The following is an 18,406-nucleotide window of genomic DNA, read 5'->3' as shown; positions in this document are numbered from 1 at the left end:
ACCAGCGCCGTACAAGTCTCCTCCGGCTTTTGTTCCTCTCCTAAGTACTGTAGGTAAAGCAGTGGTTCCCCACATTGCTATTGTTGGCATTTTGGAGCCAAGTTTTCTTTGTCCTGGGAGGCTGCCTCATATCTGACATGATGTTTATCTATACCCTTGGGCTACAGCCACCAATGGCCAGTGGCAGGTTGCGACAATTTAATATCTCTCCATACATTCCCAGGTGCACCACGGAGGCAGTCATGGGTGGAAAACCCCTGGCGGGCAGCTCTGACGTCAGTCTCTGTGCTTGTGATGGCCGTGTCCCAGCACACGCAGAGGGCGCTCAGTGTGCCCTGGCTGAATGAAGCGATGGATCTGTTAATTTTCTTAAGTTACTGAGTCCATCCATCCATCCATCCCATCCATCCATCCATCCATCCATCCATCCATCCATCCATCCATCCAAAGTGTGCATGTGTGTGTAAAGCAGACTTGGGGGCTGGAGAGATGGCTTAGCGGTTAAGTGTTTGCCTGTGAAGCCTAAGGACCCTGGTTCGAGGCTCGATTCCCCAGGACCCACGTTAGCCAGATGCACAAGGGGGCGCGCGTGTCTGGAGTTCCTTTGCAGTGCCTGGAGGCCCTGGCGCGCCCATTCTCTCTCTCTCTCTCTGCCTCTTTCTCTATCTTTTGCTCTCAAATAAATAAGTAAATATAAACAAAAAAATAAATAAATAAAGTAGATTTGGTTTCCATAGCCCAGCCTTCCAAGAAGCCCCTGGAGCCCTGTAAGAAGTCACTCTAAGTCACTCTTGAGGTCCAGCCGGTGGAGGGGTTGATGCCTGGGACTCTGCATTGTCAAGGGTGCAATGACGACTCTTCACAAAGCTGAGCATTGACTTACCATGTGACCCAGCCGCCCCTCTCCAGAACACGCCTGAAGGGAACGAAGACAGGAGCTGACGGGGAGGCTTGCCCGCCGCTGTCTGTGGAGCGCGCTGCTCAAGTGCATCCTCGAAAGCGGGAGCAGCTGCCATGTCCACAGTCGGATGAGAGCGTACACAGAACATCCCTGGGGCTGGCGTGCAGCTCACCAGGCAGGGCGTGTGCCTGGTGTGCACAAACCCAGCACTCTAAACCAGGCGTGATGGTGAGCACCTGTCGTCTCAATGCCTGGGAAGTGGGAGAACCCGAAGTTCAGGGCCGAGCTGGAGAGAGGGCTCAGTGGTTAAAGGTGCTTGATTGAAAACCCGATGGCCTCGGTTTGATTCCCCAGTGCCCACGTGAAGCCAGATGCACAGAGCGGCGCATGTGTCTGGAGTTGGTGTGCAGGGGCAAGAGGCCCTGGTGCGCCCATTCTCACTCTCCTCCCTCCGTTTGCAAATGAATAAATAAAATATTAACAAAAAAGAAGTTCAGGGTCATCCTTGGCTGTGTTGAGAGTTTGAGGGCAGCCTGGGCTACATGAGACTCAAGCTCAAAAGAAAGCAACACAAAACAGAAAAGCATACGTCCACATAACCCAATATTACTCAGACCTAGTCAGGAATGACGTTCTGGCACATTGTTACACATGGTTAAACTTTATAGATGTTGTGTTAAGTAAACTAAGTGATTCTACTTACCATGAGGTTCTCAGAGTGGTCAAATCCACAGAAGCAGAAAGGTGAGCAGAGGTGACAGGGTTGGGGGAGGAAGAACAGGGAAATACTGTTGAATGAAGACAGAGTCCCTGTTTAAGATGTTGAGAATGTTCTAGAGGTGACTGGTGATTGTTGTACAGTAATATGAATATACTTAATGCCACTGAATGGCACATCTAAAAACAGTTACTTTTAGGTTTTTAAAAAATATTTTATTTTTATTTATTTATTTATTTGACAGAGAAAGAGGGAGAGAGAGAGAGAGAGACAGAGAGAGAGAGATAATGGGTGTGTCAGGGCCTTAAGCCATTGTAAACGAACTCCAGATGCTTGCGCCCCCTTGCGCATCTGGCTACCGTGGGTCCTGGGGAATCGAACCAGGATCCTTTGGCTTTGCAGGCAAACTCCTTAACCTCTAAGCCATCCCTCCAGCCTTATGCTTTTTTTTTAATCACACAATCAGTAGTATGGAAATGGGAGTAGGAGCCATTTGGACCACTCAAGTCCTGACGCCCCTTGTAGGCCCCTCAGTGGCTGGGATGGGAGTGCCCAGCCTGGTTTAGCTGCTGCTCAGGCTAATGTGTAGAAAGGACCCCCTTCCCTGAGCTTTCACATAGGACCCTCTAGAGCACCCAGGCAGGTGTGCATATGATCCTCTGTGGAGGGTAGACAGGCACCTGAGTGGGCCCCTCGCTGGTGGGGACAGCTCATCTGGAGGCCTTGTGTCCTGTCCACAGGGCAGTAGCTGTCCCGTTCCAGCTGGCTCTGGCCATTTGGGAAGCCTGGCTGTAGACGAGAAGTCCAGGGTCGGGATTGCATGTGAAGCGTCCTCATGTTGAAATAGCAGCAGCTTGTCACCAGAGAGCAGGTGGACAAATGAGCCATGTGCAGGTCCAACAGAAGGAACTTCATAGGAGTTTGGCCTAGTGTGTGTCATTTTGGGAGCTTGGGCCTCCCTGGATTTCCATTCCTGCCTGTTACCTGATGCCATGCCACACCTGAGGTCTCACCCAGCTCTCCCTCCGGTCCGCTGAACCCATTTACAGACAGGCCAGCAAGGGCAGGAGCCTCTGCTCAGGCTGGGGGTCTTAGCTTCACCACCGAGGAGCCATATGACCCTAGGTGACTTGCTTCTTTCTCCTGCGTGCCTCAGTTTCCTTCTCCGTCAAGCGGGAATGTCGTAGTTCCTGCTATGTAGAATGAGCGTGAAGCGTGCAGGAAAGTGAAGGTGAAGGGCTCTCCAACACATATGAATATGAGTGTGTGTGTGTGTGTGTGTACTTGTGTGTGTGGGGGGGCACAGGGGAGGGAAAAAGTGACCCCAGAGTGGGGCAAGCCTCAGCTGGTGAGATGCAAGCTGGGAGGTTTGTCTGCCACATGGGTTGTGATTTCTTCCTCAGGGACTCAATCCGCGGCTCCCGTGGCAAGGACATAGGACACCCTGTTCCGCCCCTGGAGTTTGAGTCCTTTGCCACCTGCTGAGACTTGAGAGGGAGGAGCTGGGCCTGGCAGCGCACTGAAGGCTGGATGAGCAGAGATCAGAAAACTTGGCCTGGGTCCTGCCTCACTGCCCGCCCCAGCTCCCCCCTCTGCTTCCTGGCTAGCAGGAGGGGGTTCTGGTCAGAGTCAGCTCCCTTACTGAGCAGGGGCTGGCCTCAAGATTTTCAGGACAGCATGTGGACAGTGGAGAATGTGTGGCCATCTCTTGCCTGCCTCTAGGCAGTCTGTCCGTGCCGTCAGCCCCGTAGGCAAAGTCTTACTGTCTGTGGATCATCGAGGATGACCCACAGAGCCTGGACCTACCCGGGTGTTCACATACAGCTTGGGAGGACCACTGGGTTGACGTATGGTGCTGACTGGCCAGGCTGGTCTGAGGGCATCACCGAGTTTGCCCAATCCTAGAGACCCTTCCCTGGGGGGAGGGTTAGAGAGTGGAGAGGTCACCTCTCCACCCAGAAAAGGGAGCCACTGCCCTGCCCAAGAGCTTGAAGGAGGGGTAAGGACCTTGAACACCCTGTGAGCGATGTGTGTTCATTATGTCTGTGTGGCATGCTGTGGGAGACAAGAGACAAGACAGAACTTCGCGTGTCCTTTTTTCCAGCCTTGGGAAGTGTGTCCTATGAGATCCTGGATTTCTGAGGAGGGAGGGGCAGGTCCCAAAGGCACGTGGAAATTGAAGTCCAGTCGAGGAAGGGGACACTCCACAGAAAACAAGACAAAATGAGGGCTGTCAGGGAGTTGCAGTCGGCTGGCTTGTGAGTCGTTCTAGAAAGTTGCTTGGTGGTCCCGGGAGAGGTTACGATGTAGCAGGCCTGGACCTGCCGTGGGAAGCTTGACACTTCCATGGGGGCTGATTGGCATGGGAGATACCAAGAAAGAGCAGGGCCGGGCACCAGCTGGCATGAGTGTGAGGCACTCTGCTGTGGTGGCATGGCCCCTGGCCAGCCATGTGGGGTCTCGGAGTCTGTGCCCACCGGAGAAGTGTGTGTATGTCTTGGGCTTAGACTACATCTGCCTAGAGCCTCTGCTGTCTCCTAGCCCAGGAAGCTGGTAGACGGGCTCATTGGGAGGGGGCACAGGCTCTGGACCCTTGGGCAGCATCAACATCAGTCCCCCTTTTCTCCCCATCTCTGCAGGGGGAGGAGGAAAGCGCAAAGGGAAAAGCAAGAAGTGGAAGGAAATCCTGAAGTTCCCTCACATCAGCCAGTGTGAAGACCTCCGCAGGACCATAGGTAAGCTCACGTCACTGCCCTGAGGGGCACGGGCCACCAGGAGTGGGTGAACTGCCAAGCCCACTGTACAGCGAGTCTGGTGAAACGCAACTAAGGCTATAGGGTGACTCCTGCCGACCTCTTTAGTGATGTTGACTGTTGGGTGTGTGCTAGGGTGGAAAGTCACTTCCCAGTTACCCTTTGTGGCTGGTTCTGTTATTTTACCTAGATGGGTGTTGCAGGCAGGTCACATCACTGTAGAGTTCACCCAACCAAGAGCAGCTTCTGGGAAAAAGAGGATTTATTTTGGCTTACAGACTCGAGGGGAAGCTGCACTATGACAGGGGAAAACAATGCCATGAGTAGAGGGTGGATGTCACCCCCTGGGCAACATAAGGTGGACCATAGCAACAGGAGAGCATGCCAAACACTGTCAAGGGGGCACTGGCTATAACACCCATAAGCCCACCCCCAACAATACACTGCCTCCTGGAGGCATTAATTCCCAAATCTCCATCAGCTGGGAACCTAGCATTCAGAGCACCTGAGTTTATGGGGGACATCTGAATCAAACCACCACAATGGGGAAATTGAGGCATGATGATTCTTTAACTGGCCCATGATTGCCTGGCTCAAGGAAGAGCAGAGGAGGGAGGCCAAGACCAGCCCCAGGTTCCCAGCATCATGGACCCCCTCACTCTCCCTTCTTGGTTCCCCCATTTCCTGCCCTCAGGAGGCAGCCTCACTGTGGGTTCTCCTTTACCCTGCCCAGTGTTGGTCACTCCATATAGCCACCGCTTTGCAGCAGAGAGCTCAGCTCCTATAGGTCTGTCCCCAGGGCCACTCAGGACATGGCTAAAGAGAGGAGACCATTGTGATGAGGAGATGGGAGTGATGTGGCTGGGGTTGAGGCCTGGCTTTCCCTGCTGTGCACTCTGGCGTGGGTGCACTTCCTCTACTGCAAGGAGACTCTAGCCTGCCTGCTGGAGACTGCTGGGTGTCAAAGATGCATGCTGACCACACTGCCTCGCAGTCAGACCCACTGAGGGCTAGGTGTGGAAATGACCTCGTTACAGAACTCTAGCCTCAGCTGTCTGGGGACTTACGCCCAGGGCTTTGAGTGAACCACCCTGTACCTGCCCTGGGACGCAAGGCCATGCACGGCCATTTCTTGGACTTTCCTGAATGGTGTCTCCATGTACCCTGGCTTCTAGCACACTAACCTGCTATCCTGAGGTTTGCTCAATCCTGTTTACCTTCCAGATCTTTTGTGAGGGCAGGCAAAAACTGGGTTCTTTTAGGGTTTTTTTTTTTTTTTTTTTTTTTTTTTTGGTTTTTTAAGGTACGGTCTCACTCTAGCTCAGGCTGACCTGGAATTCACTCTGCATTCTCAGGGTGGCCTTGAACTCACGGCAATCCTCCTACCTCTGCCTCCCAAGTGCATGTGCCACCACACCCGGCAGTTTTTAATGAGAGAGTGAGAGAAAGAAAGAGAATTGGCCCTCCAGGACCTCTAGCCACTGAAATTGGACTCAAGACACGTGTGCCACCTTGTGCATCTGGCTTATGTGGGTTCTGAGGGTCAAACCTCGGTCCTTAAGGCTTCGCAGGCAAGCACCTTAACTGCTAAGCCATCCCTCCAGTCCAGACTGTGGTTTCTTCATGACTCTTTGTGCCAAATGTGAGGGAAGGTGCTTGTTAAATTGGTGTTGGTGAAGCTTTTGGCAGCCCATGAAGGCAGGGGTAAGTAGGCAAAGAGAGAGGCCAAGTGATAAAGGATGAGGAAATAGCCTCGAAACCAGCCTGCCTTGTCAGCGAGGTTGGGATCTTCGTGACATCCTTGGGCCAGAGTGAAGCCGGCCTAAGGGGCTGAGGGTCTTGGGCCCATGTAGATTTACAGTTGAACTTGTCTCTTTTACTGACCATGTGACAGATTAATCTAACCGAGCCTCGGTTTCCCTGTCTGTAACACATTGACCCTGATCTCGGTTTCAGGGTGTTAGGGTAGAGTGAGTCAGAGGGGGCCGTGTGTGGAAGGCTTACGTGGAGTCTCTGAGAACTCTGGGCTCACTCCTCTCACCTCTGACGCTCTTCCCCTTCTGCAGTTCCAAGTAGCTACCACTCTGCTCGGCCCCTTCTGAGTTGTGACCACGTTCACCACTGAGGCTCAGATTTTCAACTAGAGGCCCGTGGGGTTGGGTGAGAGTGAAAATGGGCTCACTTCCCGTGAGGGGTGCTAGGGAGAGCTCCCTTTTTAGGCTTAGAGAGAACAGAGCCCGCAGTTGGGCCCAGGACTTTGCCATGGTTGCCGCACAGTCCCTGGGAGCCTAGAAAGGCACTTCTTGTGGGAGACTGAGCTTTCTCTATTTCCTTTGTTCTGTGTCTCCTGGCTACTAAAAATTCTTTTCTGGCTGGCCGTGGTGGCACACACCTTTAATCCCAGCACTCGGGAGGCAGAGGTAGGAGGATCGCCATGAGTTCGAGGCCACCCCGAGACTACATAGTGAATTCCAGGTCAGCCTGAGCTACAGTGAGACCCTACCTCAAAAAAAAACAAAAAATCTTTCCTGGATTCAGAAGCTAGCTTTCTCCCAAGGGAGAATATCACCTCAATTCCTGTTCACTGTAGGTCCCAGGGAATATCTTATATTCCTTTCCCTGGGCGAGAGGGCTGATCTGAAAGACCTTGTTGTGCTGAATTAGAGGAGAGAGTTTAAAATGGGAAGGAATCATCCAGAAAGGTGAAAGCATACAAAGACAGGGTAACTGGGTTAGACCAAGTTCACCAGGGTTGGGGCCTGGCCCTTGAAGCCACAGCTGGGAAGCTGTTTGCTCCTCCCGCGGTGGCGTCGGCAGGCGGGATAAGGCACACCTGAAGGCCGCATCCCCCGCAAAGCCTCCCCCAGCCCCTGACTGTCTGGTGGCTCCTGGCCAGGGTCCCTCAGAGCACCCAGTCCTCTTTGGCTCGGGCCTCCACCTTGGCTATTGTCTGATGCCTGCTTGTCTCGCAAGTGGGAAAGACTCTAAGGAACTTTTTCAGTTCACCACTGTGCTGTTGACATCTTACAAAAGGGGTGATAGGTGAGGGAAGTGGAAGGAACGAGTGAGGAGGTGAAGGAAAGCTGAGAGCGCAGGAAGGGCTTCTGATGAGAGTTCGGTGGTAATGTGCAGATCACTCATGTGCTTGCTATCCATGTTGAAGAAGTCCCTGTGTCTCACTGCATTTGACTCATATGTTTCTTAAAAATGGAAAACATAAAAATATGAAATACAGGATTTCTAGTTTCAGACAAGAAGGAACAGCTGGGCGTGGTGACACACGCCTTTAATCCCAGCCCTTGGGAGGCAGAGGTAGGAGGATCGCTGTGAGTTCGAGGCCAGCCTGAGACTACAGAGTGATTTCCAGGTCAGCCTGGGCTGGATCGAAACCCTACCTCAACCTCCCCCACCCTCCCCCCCCAAAAATGAGGGAATAGATACACTGTTCACCGTTTCTTCTCCCTCCTACTAAGGGCAGTTGAAAACCCTGTATGTTGTGTGTAAAGCAAAACAGAAGGTTCTGGAAGGTGGAGAGAAGGCAGATGGGTGAGGTCCTTGGGACATGAGCAATAAGAGCTCTTCAGCTATCCTTTTTTTTTTCCTTTTGTCTCTGTTATATCTCTGATTGGTGTTAGGAAAACAAACTGACCTCCACGATACCCACACTACAGATAAACCAACCTGTTCTTTCTAGAAAGGGCCTGCACAGACCTTCTGTGTCAAGTCACACATGTAACGAGGCACTGTCGTAGTCCGCTCCTTGTTGCTGGGACGCCCATCCAGCTAGACACAGTTTATGGGGGGAGCAGGTTTATTTCAGGCTTGCAGGTCCAGGGGGAGTTCCGTCAGCGGTGAGAGAAGCTGCTTCCCTTTCATTGGCCCAAGCAGAGAGAAACACCCACGGCAAGAACTCATGAACTGCCGGAGCTCAAGCCGCGCTTTGCACACGTTTGGAACCTGCCTGCTGGGAAGTGTAATAAAAAAAAAAAAGACAGTCTATGGGCAAAATATTCAAAGTACCACAGGCGCCCACTTACAGACTTTTTTCTCCTGTAGCCTGTGTCTTAGTCAGCTTTCTTGGGCCACTATTAGAAATCACATAGCATGGGCCACTTGGGCAGTAGACATTGCTCACAGTTCTGGGGGCTGGAGGTCCAAGGTGAAGGCTCACTTCTGGCTTTGTAGGTGGCTTCTTTGTGTCCTTGCCTGGTAGAGCAGACTGAAGGTCTCATGCCTCTTCCTACCATGGCTGTGCTCCTATTAAGAAGGCCTCCCCCTCTCTTGTGCCCAGTCCCTCCCTCATACCACTGTATTGGGGGTTAGGCTTCACCATGTGTGCTGTGAAAAGGACACAGACATTCGGTCCATGGCAACCTGGTTCTAGATTCAGAGGGCCAGCTCTCCATATCCGTCTTCTGAGGAACTGCTGCTACCTTCAGGGGAGCTATCCCCACTCAGGCTCTGGGGCCTCCCCTACCCTAGCCCTGCTTCCAAGTCAAGGCACTTAGATGCCTTTCTTGAACCCTCCTCTTTAGGGGCTTCCTGATTGCCCCTCACCTTTTAGTGACCTGTTCACTTCCAGTTTGGAGATGCAGGAGTGCAAGCTTCTGCACTGACCCCCCCCCACTGTATAGCTCCAGGCCAGTTCAGGTCCATCAAGAGGCTTCTTGGTGGAGCCCACGCCCCTGGGGCCGAGAACCATGCGTGCTGGGCATGGGCTCGATGCCCCTGTTCTAAGAGGAGGTGGGAGAGTCTGCGTGTGATCGCATGCTGTGTGCGAGAGGCCCAGACAGACAGGAGGGCCAGCCTCAGCCACGGCCTGCCGCGCGTGGAGCTGGGCCCTGGGCTTGGGCCTTGTGCCTGTTTATAGTCCGTCGCTGTGGTGTTTGCCCAGCCTCTGCTGGGGTGCTGTTAGAAGGCCTTCTTAAATAAAAATCCCATTGCTTTTCTAGACCAACACACAGACCAAACAGTGGTGAACACCGCGCTTGTTTTTCTTGTGGAGGACACATGAGCTCACTTTCTGACATGCTCTGGGAGGATGTCCCAGGTCAGGCACTGTGCCAGGGTTCTGGGGCCCCTTTGGGTCTTGAAGGCAGCATGGGGTGGTGGAAGGCATCGGAGGGAAGGGGTGAGCCTACAAAGACCCTAGGATGCTGCTTCCTTGGAGTCACTTAGAACACTGCTCACTGAAAGTCACAGCCACTTCCTGCCTTTTGCATTACTGTGGGCCACAACTGCTCTGGCTGTGAGTGAAACTGTGGGCCCTTATTCTTTCAAATATTGTTTTTAAATACCTTTAAAATGTAAAGTATAGGGGCCAGAGAGATGACTCAGTGGTTAAGGCACTTGCCTGTGAAGCTAAGGACCCAGGTTCGATTCCCCAGTACCCATGTAAGCCAGCTGCACAATGTGGTGCATGTGTTTGGAGTTAGTTTGCAGTGGCTAGAGGCCCTGGTACGTCCATTCTCTCTCTCTCCCTCAAATAAATAAAAATGTACAATATATAAATGTGCATGTTTCTCTGTTACACTTTCAATAATAAAGTCTAACAGCTGGCCTGTTAGCTGTTGTAATTTTGCATTTGTGGTGAGTGCAAATGGTACTTTTGGGTGTCTGCGGTGAGAGTGATATGCATGGAGGAGCAGTTTCTTCTGGTGTCAAGTCCCGTGTACTTAACGTTGCTGCGGGCGTGTCTGTGTTCATGATCAGAGGACGGGCTAATTTTCAGCTAGGGGCTAGTGAAGAGAAGGGCGCCGTTGCCTTCACCCATGCCGCCTGCAGCTGCGTCCCTCCCCGCAGTGACCCCTGGTCAACGTCCTCCTGTGTAGGTCGCTCCGTTTTCCATTCACAGCTGCTCTCATCGCCTTTCAGTTTCGTGACTCCCCACGCTTCTCTCTAGCTTGGGGCCCTTGCTTGTGCTGTTTCCTTCACCTGGAACGGTTTCTTCTCCACATGTGCCCCCCGGCGCACACAGGGCCTTTGTGGTCTCAGCTCAGATGTCACCTCCAAAGAGAACCCTTCTAAAGAGGAGCTGCCTCCACTCTGGCTCCGCGTGCTTCCTTCCGCATGGTGCCGCTATTGGACGGTCTCTGCTCATAACCCTATTGGACGTCGTCTTTATTTTGACGCTTGCTCGTGTAGTTTCCACCTCCCACGCTATCCTGTCTGTTCTGCGTTGGAAGTAGCTGTATCTTGGGGCTGGAGAGATGGCCTAGCAGTTAAGGCATTTACCTGCAAAACCAGAGGATCCTGGTTTGACGCTCCAGGAACCACGTAAGCCAGATGCACAAGGGGGTGCATGCATCTGGAGTTCGCTTACAGTGGCTGGAGGCCCTGGTGTGCCCCATTCTCTCTCTTTCTCTCTCCCCTTGCTTCTTTCTTAAATAAATAAATAAATAAATAAATAAATACATAAATACATATTTTAAAAAAGTGGCTGTATCTTGCCTTAGAACAGGGCCTGGCACATGCTAGGGCTCATTAACTATTAGTTGAATGAAGGATTAAATGAGGCAAAAAATTTGAAATTAGGGTCCTTTTCCAAAAGCTTGTAATGTGTTTGCTATGACTAAATTTAACCATAGTTAATGGTTTCAACCTAAAAGTAATGAACGTTTAGACGAAGGAGGTTAAGTTTGAAAACCATCTATACTAACCCATTCCCCCACTCACTTCCCAGATGAGGAAGCTCGGCACCGTGATGAGACCCTGGCCACAGACTCCAGTGCACAGGCAGGAGCTGCCGGGCCAGCCTGTGGTCCCTAAAGTCGCAGCAGGAGTCCCTACCACAGTGACGTCAGCTCTTACAGAATCCCTTACACGAGGGACGGGAGAACATCTTGTCCACCCCTCTCCCTGTCTCAGAAATGAGTGCAGAGGTTCCCAGAGCTGAGTGACCCCTCCCCCCCGCCCCAGGACAGTCCAAGCCTTGGCATTGAACTGCAGCTCCCTGAGCTTTGGCCTCATGTGAACGCAAACATTTGGCCTGTCGGCTCCAGTCAGTACTCAAAAGCGTGGAAGCCCATTACTTGTTCCAAGCGCTAGATGTTTCTGTCTCTCATGATTGTATCTTCTCAGTTTGCATCGCACCCCCATCTGCTGCTCTCTGATGGTCACCGAGCGCTTTCTACGTGCTGCCCACAAGGGGAAACAGAGCGTAGCGCAGTGGCCGACGTAGGCATGTGGTAACTGACAGAGAGCGTGCCGTGATGATGGGAGCGCGTCTTGACATGCCCATTTCAACTGCCCTGGGGGAAGTCATCACGCGCCCCTCCGCATGCTTGTGGAAGCCCTGTGGGGTTCTGAACCTCATTCTCCACATTTGACAGTGTCCACTGAGGTACAGTGAGTGGACAGATAGATGGAAGGACAGATTCGTGGATGGATGGGTGGACAAGCTGACAGATGATGTGGCTGGCTGGGTGTTTGTTCCTCTTTTGACCTGGAAACCAGACCAGTGATTGGCATTAATGCAAAGACGCCTCGCTGCTCGTCCCTACTTCTCGTGTGAGCTCCAAACAGCAGGCAGAACTGCAGAGGGCACACGGACTGAGGGAGGAGGAAGCCCCCCCCATCACATCACAGCTTTATTAGTTAATAGGCTAATTGTTCACGTAAGCGTGTTAGAGGACCTGAATCAAAGAAGTTCTCAGAATGTCCAAAGCTTGAAAGGCTGGAAACGTCATTGTGAAGATAAAAGATTGTTGAGGTCTGCAAATATTTCTTAGTGACGCAGAAGGTTCTCTTGGGCAAAAGTGTGGCATTTTTATTTATTTAGCTCAGGCTCATTGCGTACTTTATTCTTTCATTTAAAAAATGTAGGAGGGGGCTTGAGTGAAAGAGTTGATTATTCTACTGTTTGGCAGTATTTCTGTAGGAACTGTCCAAAAGCTATATAATAAATCAAGGCCTCTTCCCCCATACCCAGCAGGAGTGACGCTCATGAGGAGGTTATTCTCAGCAAGTGGCTTCTCTACCTACAGTGTCACTACATGCCTCAGCCTTCGTAGACAGGAGGGACGAGGGAAAAGGAGTTGCCTTATAGAGAGCCACTTGCAAAGCGTTAACTCCCCCGAGGAACTGCAGCCCTTGGCTAGGTGGCATCTCTAGAGGAAAAGGTAGAACTGTTATATTGAACGAGCCCCTAAACTATCTCATGTCTGGACCTAGCCTAGCACTTCCCTGGTCACTGGGTATGAGTCAACAAAGACTCATTGAGTGTCACTGTGTGTTAGATGTTCTATTCTGGGCTGGGTCTCTGGCCAGCCTTTGAGAAGTGATGCAGTCCAGTGACGGAATCTCTATCAGAGCCATCAAGATCCAAGAGTGGCTCGAAGGCTGGGCATGTAGCCAGTGGGTAGAGGGCTTGCTTAAGCATGCACCAGGCCCCTGTGTTTGGTCCGCACACCTCATAAACCAGGCATGCCTATAATCCAGCACTTGGGTGGTGGAGGCAGGAGGATCAGAAGTTTGTGGTCATCCTTAGCTACACAGTGAGTTTGAGTCCAGCTTGAGGTATATGAAACCCTCTCTGAGAGAGAGAGAGAGAGAGAGAGAAATGGTTGTGTTCTCCCAGTTGGGTGCCATGGAGCTACTTGCTTGGTTTCTTTGGGTTAGTTTCTTAATATACAAATGAAGACATGTATGACAAGTGGGCAGAGCCACAAGGAGTGCTACAGACTGTCTTCCCAAGTCATTGTTGCCATCACCATGGATGATTTGGAGATTTAAAAAAAAAAAATTGTTATTTGAGAGAGAGAGAGAATGGGTGTGCCCAGGCTTCCAGCTACTGCAAATGAACTCCAGGTGCATGTGCCATCTTGTGCATCTGGTTTACGTGGGTTCTGGGGAATCAAACTGAGGTCCTTTGTCTTTGTAGACAAGCACCTTAACCACTAAGCCATCTCTCCAGCCCTGAAGATTTTTTTTTTTTTTTAATTTTGGTTTTTGAGGTAGGGTCTCACTCTAGCCCAGGCTGACCTGGAATTAACTATGTAGTCTCAGGGTGGCCTCCAGCTCATGGCAATCCCCTCCTACCTCAGCCTCCCACGTGCTGGGATTAAAGACGTGTGCTACCATGCCTGGCTGAAAATTTTTATTTGTGTATTTGTATTTGTGTCTATATGTCTGTAGTGTGTGTGCCACAGGATAATCTTGGGGTGCAGGTCCTTGCCTTCCACTTCGTTTGAGACAGAGTCTCTGCTGTTTGCCACTGGGAACACCAGACCAGCTGACGTCTGAGCTTTGGCATTTTCCTGACTCTACCTCCCATTGCTATAGGCCCTTGGGTATTCCAGACCTAAGTGCCACTTTGTGTCTGCTGTATGTGAGTGCTGGGACCTGCACTCCAGTCAGCAGACATACAGAGCAGTGCATGTCACCGCTGGGCCATCTCCTTAGCCCCAGTTTGAGGATCCTTTGAGAGGAACTTTGGGGTTTCTCCAAAGGCTTGAACTGACTCCAAGTGATGAGTGGGACTATTTGTGGTTGACCCGAAGTGTGTGGATCCAGTGTCCCTGGGAACCTTGTCTTGGAGTCATCTGAACTGTCGTCTTCCTTGGGTACCTGCCCCAGCTTCTTCCTGCCTGGGAGCCCCTCCCCCCACCTGGAGCCCCCAGCTTTCTCCTTCCTCTCAGCTTCACAACACACCCCGAAAACTGGGAAAGCATCACATCCTGGCCCAGATCCCAGAACAGATTATTTGAAAGGAAGTCTACATGTCCTGGAAGGCTGCTGCCTAAAGTCTGAGCACTAGTTACTCCTGGGACAGAAACAGAGGTCAATGGGACCTCAGCTTCAGCTGTAATATAGTTTTGTAAAAAGAGATTGTATGAGTGGCATAATTAAGAACTAAATGAATGTAGCCTGGCACTAAAGTGGTGCGTGGCTGTAATTCCAGCATTCTGGGGGCAGGGCTGTAAAGAATGGCCAGAAATGCAGGGTCAGCCTAGGAGGCTACGTCGCATAAGCAGTTTCAGGGTAGACAGCTATGTGGAGAGACCCCATTTCAAAAACACCCAAACCCAAAACAAACAAACAAACAAAAAGCTAAAGGAATAGGAATGAAGCCTGGATTCCATGATTCAGGCTAGAGAGAATGGTGGTGTTATTGTGCCCTTTGAGGAGTGTCTGTGCGCCAGGGGACACAATCAGACTGTGACCCAGTGCCCTTCAGGCCTGCCAGGGTGGCAAGCAGCTCTTGATTGCATTTCTTGGGAAACCAAGTCTCTGTGGACGTCACTGCTGTCCTTGGGGTGATAAGGGTGCGTCACGTGACTCCTGTGGCTCTACCACTTCATCATGCTCTGATCAGGCTCAGCCTTGGAGGGCGTGATAAGCGTAGAGGTGGTGGGTTAGGGACATCAGCTGACTGTTTGCGTCTGGCTCTCAGAAGAGGGTGAGGGTGGTCCAATCTGCCCCCCCCCACCCCCAGGATTCTGGTCAGTCTTGCTTCCTCCACCATGAGCCCACAGCTTACGAGATGACCCATGGTGCTGGCTTCTGCTTTGGTGTTCTTGGGGACAGGTCACTGGCAGTGGTTTGTGGGCGATCTGGGCTTACAGTGTTTGCAAGCTGCTCCACAGGGAATGTGTGTTCCATACCAGGTTCCTAGCCGAACAGGTTCTCATTACCTTCTGTGCTTGGGCTTCTTTTCTAAGACCTTCATTCCAGGGCTGAAATTGCAACCAGTTTCCCCTCACTGCCCCCATCAGCAAGCCTGACTCGAAGGCTGTTCCTCACTCTCAGTTCCCCTTGATCACTGTAAAAGAGTGTCATACACTGATTTGCTTTAAATGGCAGTAAAGTCTTACAGGCCTACAAGTCCAAGGTCAAAGTGCTACTTGGACCAGTTCTTTCCGAGGCCAGAAGAATCGTCCGTGCTCCTCTTCCAGTGCTGGTGGATGGCTGGTCTTTGAGCTGGCCCGTAGGTAGTTCATTCCAGCTTGCCTCTTCGTCTGCGCATGTGGGTGTCTGTCTCCAGGCTTCGCTTCCTAAACACACTAGTCCTTTTGGGTTAGGGCCTATCTTAATGACCTCACTTTAAACTCATTACTTCAGTAAGAAGTCATATTTTCAAATAGGACCACGTCCTGGGGATTAGGGCAGCAGCCTTTGAGAAGAGGACACGGATGAACCCGTAGCCCACGTTCTCGGGTGGTCCATGGGGCTCAGGGGAGAGGGGCTAGAAGTCCTTGTCCCGTAGTTCTGAGGTGCCCCTTTCCTCCCTCCTGCAAGCCCTGGGGATGCTTCCCCAATGGGCTGTGGGAACATTTGTGGGAGGATTTTCTTCCCAGCCATATTGTGTGGTGGTTTTTCATTCCATCATTTTAAGATTTCAGTGACAGCAGTAGTAAATTACTTTGCTAAAAACACATACAAGAAACTTTAAAGAAAGCCAAAAAGAAAAGAAGAAACAAGGATGAGAAGAGGGCATTTAAGCCAGGTGTGGTGGTGCACACCTTTAATCCCAGAACTCGGGGGCAGGGGGAGGTTCAGGGCAGAAGTAGGACGATCACTGTGAGTTCGAGGCCACGCTGAGACTACAGAGTGAATTCCAGATTCCAGGTCAGCCTAGGCTGGAGTGAGACCCTACCTTAAAAACAAACAAACAAACAAACAAAATAAGAAAGAAAGAAAGAAAGAAAGAAAGAAAGGAAGGAAGGAAGGAAGGAAGGAAGGAAGGAAGGAAGAAAGAAAGAAAGAAAGTCACTCTTTTTTTTTTCTTTGACGTAGGGTCTCTCTCTAGCCCAGGCTGACTTGGAATTCACTAAGTGGTCTCAAGCTGAGAGCAGTCAGTCCTCTTACCACTGCCTCCCAAGGTCTGGGATGAAAGGTGTGTGCCACTGCACCTGGCTTTGTATTCTTACTCTTTTTCTTTCTTTCTTTTTTTTAAAGAAGTATGGCTTCAGTGCATTTCTTTTTTTTTTTTAATTAATTATTTATTTATTTATTTATTCATTTGGAGCTACAGACACAGAGAGAAAGACAGATAGAGGGAGAGAGAGAGAATGGGTGCGCCAGGGCTTCCAGCCTCTGCAAACAAACTCCAGATGTGTGCGCCCCCTTGTGCATCTGGCTAACGTGGAACCTGGGGAACCGAGCCTCGAACCGGGGTCTTTAGGCTCACAGGCAAGTGCTTAACCGCTAAGCCATCTCTCCAGCCCTCTTACTCTTTTTCTTAAAAAAATTATTCATCTTATTTGTGGAGAGAGAGAATGAGAATATGGTGTGCTGAGGCTTTTTGCCACTGCAAACAAATTCCAGATGCACGAGCCACTTTATTGGGGAATCAAGCTGGGCCAGCAGGCTTTTGCAAAGCAAACGCCTTTAACCGCTGAGCAAGCCTCCTCGGCCCTTTACCTTTTTTCTTAGTACGCTGTCAGAAATACTCTTGTCTCCTTGAAACCCTTTCCCAGTTGACACACAGTTGATTGGGTGTCAGTGCTGGGAACGGAGTTCCCTGTTCACAGTAGCCTCTCCGCAGGTGAGTGGCTGGACCAGTGGACATCTGGGAATTTGCCCCTTAGCCCCAGTTCAGCATCAGCCCAGATCCCTGACTTCCCCTGTCTGTCTGTGGCTGGTTTTCTACGAGTGAACCCTTTCTTCAAGCTGTCTTGAGGATAAGTCCTGTGCCATGCACCCTAATGCTGTACTTGGCCTCCCCCCACCCTCTGGTTTCGGCTCTTATCAGTAGCACTCAGATGAACAGCATTGTGGCATTTCAGTCTTCTGTCCAAAGGTGAGAAATCCACGCTGGCTTTTTTCCCCTGTGGTGCTGAGGCTTGAACCCAAGGCCTCATGCATACCACACGGGTGCTATACCACCGGACTCCACCGCCAAGTCCTCCGCACTGTTCTTTTAAGGCCAAAGTGCATTTAGCTCTATGGAGCACTCTGTCTAGTGGCTTCTCTCCTTCCCTTGCCTTTTCTGGAATGTTCTGTGTCCGGCTTTGCACTTGGGTCTGCAGACACTGTTAACCTGACCTGAGACAGGGAGGAGGGAACAGATGATGTGTGTGAGCCGCCTCTCACTCTGGCACTCCATCCCTGCAGTCAATAGGCAGAGAATGGGCTTCTGTCTGCTTTAGGGCCCGTCACTGCAAACAGAGGAAAAACAAGCTGGTTTATGCAGCAACGGGAACCTCAAACCAACGCAAGGGACCAGCCGCTCCACAGCAGGCTGAGCATGTCAGCGTTCAGGCCCATAAAACGGTGCTGGGCCAACACTTTTAATGGTCTCTGCCCAGGCTCTATTTACGGAATTTATTTCCTAGGGCTTGCTGTGTGCAGCTATACCTTGGCAGCCGAGCTAGGCAGAGTGGCTGCTCGCGTTTCCCTCGGCGTCTGCCCCAGTGGATTAGACACCCCTTGTTATTGAGCACCCCCGCTAGCATCTCGGAGGGAGAAGGACAAGAAAAAGTACGGGCAGAGGATATTTGGGACCAGGAGGAACCTTGAAATTAAAAATGAAATGCAGCCACCACCAAATGAACCCTTAAAGAGTTCCCTGGCTCCTCCTGGCTTCTGGCCACCTCCCTCTCCAGCCAGTCCCAGCGAGGAATGTGTAATCCAGAGACACTTTGAGGGCTGCTGCCTTAAAGAGTTTTTTTTTTTCTTTCTTTCTTACTGTTTTGTTGGCTGTTTCCCAGTTGTACCATCTTTGTAAATTACTTCTCGAATGATACTTTTTTAGTTCTTTTTCTCATTATAAAAATATCTATGGATGAAATTTCCCAAGCAAAATTTAAAAAGAAGAAAATAAAAATGCCACAGCAATATCTGCTAGTGAGAGTTTGCTCTGCGGCCCTTTGCTAGAGCAGGAGGGAGCGTCCCACCTGAGCTGTCACCTCCCTTCTGGCCCAGGTGCCAGGCATTTTATCTTACTTTTATTCTGTATTTTTATTTTTTTGGTGGTAGTTTATTTATTTATTTATTTATTTATTTATTTTTGAGGTAGAGTCTCACTCTAGCCCAGGCTGACCTGGATCTTACTCTGTAGTTCCAGGCTGGCCTCGAGCTCACAGCAATCCT

At 51.0% G+C, this 18,406-nt stretch overlaps 1 protein-coding gene across 1 annotated transcript in view; it reads left to right on the top strand.

Moving 5' to 3' along the window:
- The window catches only part of Grk5 (G protein-coupled receptor kinase 5), a 230,300-nt gene that overhangs the window by 107,991 nt on the left and 103,903 nt on the right, over positions 1-18,406 (top strand). Inside the window, exon 2 of the mRNA XM_004659294.2 lies at positions 4,259-4,354. Within this exon, the coding sequence (XP_004659351.1) occupies positions 4,259-4,354 (96 nt within the window). The remainder of the gene's footprint in view (positions 1-4,258; positions 4,355-18,406) is intronic.

The sequence above is a fragment of the Jaculus jaculus genome, chromosome 1 (assembly GCF_020740685.1).
Source record: "Jaculus jaculus isolate mJacJac1 chromosome 1, mJacJac1.mat.Y.cur, whole genome shotgun sequence".
NCBI classification, from domain to species: domain Eukaryota; kingdom Metazoa; phylum Chordata; class Mammalia; order Rodentia; family Dipodidae; genus Jaculus; species Jaculus jaculus.
This window is presented reverse-complemented; position numbering and strand designations above follow the sequence as displayed.